The 4,888-nt window shown below is 39.5% G+C and overlaps 1 protein-coding gene across 1 annotated transcript in view; it reads left to right on the forward strand.

The window, feature by feature from the left end:
- The first annotated feature begins 307 nt into the window (after positions 1–307).
- LOC110036125 (oil body-associated protein 1A-like) overlaps positions 308–4,888 on the forward strand; it is an 11,943-nt gene continuing 7,362 nt past the window's right edge. The window contains exon 1 of the mRNA XM_020740488.1: positions 308–1,082. Coding sequence (XP_020596147.1) covers positions 323–1,082 — 760 coding nt within the window. The 5' untranslated portion in view covers positions 308–322. The remainder of the gene's footprint in view (positions 1,083–4,888) is intronic.

The raw sequence follows: 4,888 nt of genomic DNA on the forward strand, positions 1-4,888 counted from the left end.
GTGTTATTCAAGTGTTATTGTGTGTTATTCATGTGTTATTGTATCCTGAAAATATTCTTGGTGTTATAATAACACAATAACACATCAAAAACACATGAATAACACGCAATAACACATGAATAACGCGCAATAACACATGAATAACACAGGAGAGAATATTCCCCGTGTTACTGCGCCGTTTTTTTTGCTCTACCGCGCGAGATGTTGTGGCGTGTTTTGATTGGCTACGCACTTTATTTTTACGTGCGTAGTACTGATGTAATATTTCTTCCGACGATAGAGAGACCGTCAATTAGAGAGAAAAAAATCTGGCAGATCAAATATGCTTGGCCCTGGCCACCTTTGGAGGGTCCATCGAAGTCATGCGGATATCTTTGAGATTTGTGCTTGCCAAGCGCAGGATCATCCGCACAGCTCGTGCGTTAACGCGATCCACGTGCCATTGAGACCGCCAATGCTACTCTACACGCGTACAAAACCCTGGGAACATACAAATATGATCAACCCCTCCTCCTCCTCCTCCTCCTCCTCAAGCAAATCTCACTACATGTCCACCGACTCCAACTCCGCCGGCGAAGTTCCCGGCGATCCAACACACCTCTCCACTTCCCTCATGAGCGCAACTAGCCTAATCCAATCCTTTGCACCCATCTCCCGCATCCATCAACACCTCTGCGCCTTCCACCTCTACGCCGATGACATGACCCGACAGGTCCAAGCCCACCACTTCTGTTCCCACGTCAACGAAGACGTCCGCCAATGTCTCATCTTCGACTCGCTGGAACCCGGCGCGCGTCTTATCGGCGTCGAGTACATCATCACCGAGCCTCTCTTTCTTACCCTTCCCGACGAGGAGAAGCCACTTTGGCACTCGCATGAGTATGAGGTAAAGAGTGGAGTCCTCTTCCTGCCCGGTGTTCCAGGGATCGTTGAGCGTCGGGATCTCGAGAAGGTTGCCAAGACCTACGGGAAGACATTCCATTTCTGGCAAGTGGATCGTGGTGACGAGCTTCCCTTGGGAGTACCGTCTCTCATGATGGCGCTTACTAGAGACGGTCAGCTTCATGAGGATCTCGCCCGAGGTATTCTTAATTAGCTTGGTTGTTTTGGGGGGTTTGAGGATCACTTCCTGCATTTTCCATTGGAATTTGGTTGTTTCGTTAGGGCTTATAGAATTTCATGATAAGATGGATTTTGTTGCTGCTTTCTTAGGTTTAATTATATGCAGATGGTAGTATTTTCTACAAATTTGTGGCTCAATGGCTAGGGGGAAGTTTATTTTCCCTTTTTTTTTCAACTTCAGGGTTCGAACCTAAAATATGGAGCGTGAGAGAGGGAGAAAGAGAGATTGAGAGAGAGAGAATGTACAGTAGCACAAGTGTCTTGATAGAGCAAATTTTGTAGTTCTTTATTGGAGAAATTACCCCCAATTTATAAATTTTGAGTGGTATCTAGTATAAAATTACAGCTCTGTTTCTGTTTTAATAGAGACGTTACAATTTTTTATAACACTTTTTCACATTTGTAAATGACTCTTAACACCCTTTTTTTATTCATAACTGACTTTATCACCGTTTTGTATTCATAACAATTTAAAGAGGAGCATCTAATGACCTTATAATCTTCTCATTCGATCAATTGGTAGCCTTTAGTCAGTCGACAAATATTCGATTGGCTGAAAGGTCGTCAATCGGCCTTCTCAATGGAATCCTGAGTAGCAGCCCTTCTGTCATTCGGATGAACTTGGATCGTTAGACATAGTGTGCATTACCATAATTTGACGGGCAACTCTTCTTGCACAAGGGGCTTTCTTTGAGGATTAAAAAGGGGTTTCGTGGGGTGTCATTTGGTCATCTTTGTGAGGAGTTCTGGATTGGCTAAGAGAGCTGATCATGAACGACTATCCCCCGATTTGAGTCCTTCTTTCTCTTCGTTCAGCTGTGCTTCCGTTCGGTCAACTCAGAGTTTCGATAGAAAGAAATGCCGCTTGGTATTTCTGCCTTTTGACCACCCGATACACTGTTCTTTGGCGTTTATAAGTGAAACCTATTGGATTTTCTTGAGATTTGTATGGACATATTTTTGATGTACATGTTTAATTTCCCAATTTTTTTACTTCTTGAAAGTGATAATTGCTATTAGAATAAGATAACTAAATGCAAAAATTGACTTATTTATTGCATAATATGTGTTTTTAATAATTGAATTTCTTGAATTTTTTTGCCCACGGTCCCTTTAAATTAAGCACTATCAACACATCTCAATTACTTTTTATGAATTTCCCGTCCTTCAGTCAGTTGTTAACAGGAGGTATGCTTATGGTGAGTAGTAAGAAATTTTCTTCCGAGACGATAAATGAGGAGGCCATGATGAAGGCTTTCGGGATTTCAACCGGAAAATCCCGCCCTCCCAAGGACATAGGAGAAAAAAGAAAACTGGGTAGTAGCCGACCTATAATGAAGAAGAAATTGAAGATGAGGGCCGACCAACAATAACAAAGAGACCGAAGGGAGAAGGTTGATCGGTAACTGCAAAAAGGCCGAAGGGAAAAGTTTGACCGATCGATGTAAAGAGACTGAAAGGAGGGAGCTAATCGGAGGGAGATAAGCTGGTGAAACAGGTGGCATATAAAAATAAAGGGTGAATTGGAGGAAGTGGCTGAGTTGTCCTACTCGATGTCGCTCTATCATGAGATGAGGAGCAGGGCAAACACGCACGCTTCTGGTGTGACTGTCCGACATCGATCCGTGACCGACCGGATCAACAATTGGTTCAGGTGGTGCAAAGTCCTAGGTCCAGCCGCGTGGAGGTACAATTCCTTTTCCTTCTATCGGTGAGACCAGCCAGGGGGGGTATCCAATCCCTTCTTGGTGAAAGCCTCCGATCATTTGAAATGGAGCGGAACATTGGTTCAAGAAAATCCCTTTTTTATTGAGTAGATTTGTTTTTTTTTCTTGACATTCGATTAATCTTGCAGAGGAGATTGTGCATATCATCAACTTGTAGATGATGAGAGGTAGCCATCCTTGGCTCCAGAGGCAGCCAAGGGATCGTCTGCTCCAGCCCATGGCAGAGGTGCCTCCAGACGTATGTATGGTTCTGAGGACGTTGAGAGGGAGACCGGCGGTCGACAAAGATCATTAGAAGGTCATTAGCATTGCTGACTCGCCGGTTGAATGAAATGGTGGTCTCCTTCACCCAGGAAGGTGATATGCAGTGGGAGATTGTCGTAACGAACCTGAAGGAAGAACTAGCGGCTCTTCGCCAGGAATATATGGTCAAGTTGGGAGTTGGCAACTCTCCAGCAGACATGGTGATTCTCTGGATGGAGCTGACAGAGGGTCGGGTGATTAAGTCGATCTCCGAGGCTTGGGCAGAGGAAAAGATGATTGAGAAGTTTAAATTTGGTGTGTGAGCCTTGCATCAAAGTCTTGTGCGTTGGGGTCTTGTATTGGCCGAGGCAACCAAAGACCTAGTGTAAAATATTTTTTATATTGAATAAATAAAAATTTAATTGTAAAATTTTAAAATTTTATGTCATTTATTTTTCTTAAAAGATTTAGCGAAGAGAGACATGAACAATGGAGAAAGATGAAGAAACATCTATCTACAAACTTCTGTTGCCATGATTTCCTTACTTCTTTGTCCTTGAGGACTTTGGATAGAAGCAAAAGCAAGGGAAAGACAGTTTTGGACAAGAATCTTTCTTCATCTTAAAAAATCAGTCCCATCAATGACCATAACTTGCAAGAAAGAGTACACGTTTCTTTTGATTTTATAAATGAACAAAGATCACTCTTAGGTGGTCTTTGTTAGCATACTATTAATAGAATTTAGTGTTGAATTTAACTTAAATCCAGCCAAATATAAAAAAAATGGAAGCTAAATCTAACACTCCGTTAATTCAAGTTTCCTTAAGTCCCGTCTTTTTTTCCTCAAGTCCCGTCTCTTTTTCCTCACGTTTCGTCTCTTTATAATGTAAATCCAAATTTACCAAATTTGACTGCGAGGTGGATTTATTAGTCACTCGCAAGGTCATCCATCACACACTAAATTTGATAAATCCGATTTGATTTTATCGGATTTGATAAATCTCATTTAATGTAAATCTAAGTTCTAGCCAAACACCACCTTAATTATAAATATTAACTAATTAAAAGTTAAATAAAGAGACATCAAATATTAATTAATTGAAAAGCAAAAGTAGTTTAAGCACTTAATTTATGAATTACCTTGGTTGTATGTAGTTAGACTAGTTCAGAACAAATACTCTTATAGTTTTAATTAGCATAAGACAACGTTCTAAAAATTTTTGTTTTATTTAATCTTATAATTTGTTAAGTATCGATTTTAAAGATTTTATATGATTTAACATAAAATAAAATTTTTAATATATAATCTATTGTATGTTTAATTAGATGGTTTAATGCTTAATTTAAATTTTTTGTTATATTAATTTGAAATTATATTAATATGATTAAATTATATTAATTAATTAATTAATCATAAATTTTTGAACTAGATGATGCAATAAACAATTAATGGAACAAAATGATATATTAATGTTGTGTTATATGTATAAGTAGGCTCATAATAAGTTGATAAATTTCAACGGACCAATCATCACAGCTCACCCCAATTCTCAACACTGCAATTTCCTTTTTCTTTAGCCATGCATGTATTTCTTGTAATTTAACATCATAGGGGAGAGTTGATATTGTGAACTTTAAATAGAAAAGAAAGAAATTCATAATTGGATTTTGTAGGTTACTTTTTGAACATATTATTATTTAGTTTCTTACGTTGGTTATTTAACACTGTCGCTGCCGGTCCCAAGCCCGGATGAGAAAAGTGGAGGGATTCGTTAGGGTGATGACAGCGAGCATAA

This window comes from Phalaenopsis equestris, unplaced genomic scaffold, assembly GCF_001263595.1.
Source record: "Phalaenopsis equestris unplaced genomic scaffold, ASM126359v1 Scaffold202849, whole genome shotgun sequence".
Lineage (NCBI taxonomy): Eukaryota > Viridiplantae > Streptophyta > Magnoliopsida > Asparagales > Orchidaceae > Phalaenopsis > Phalaenopsis equestris.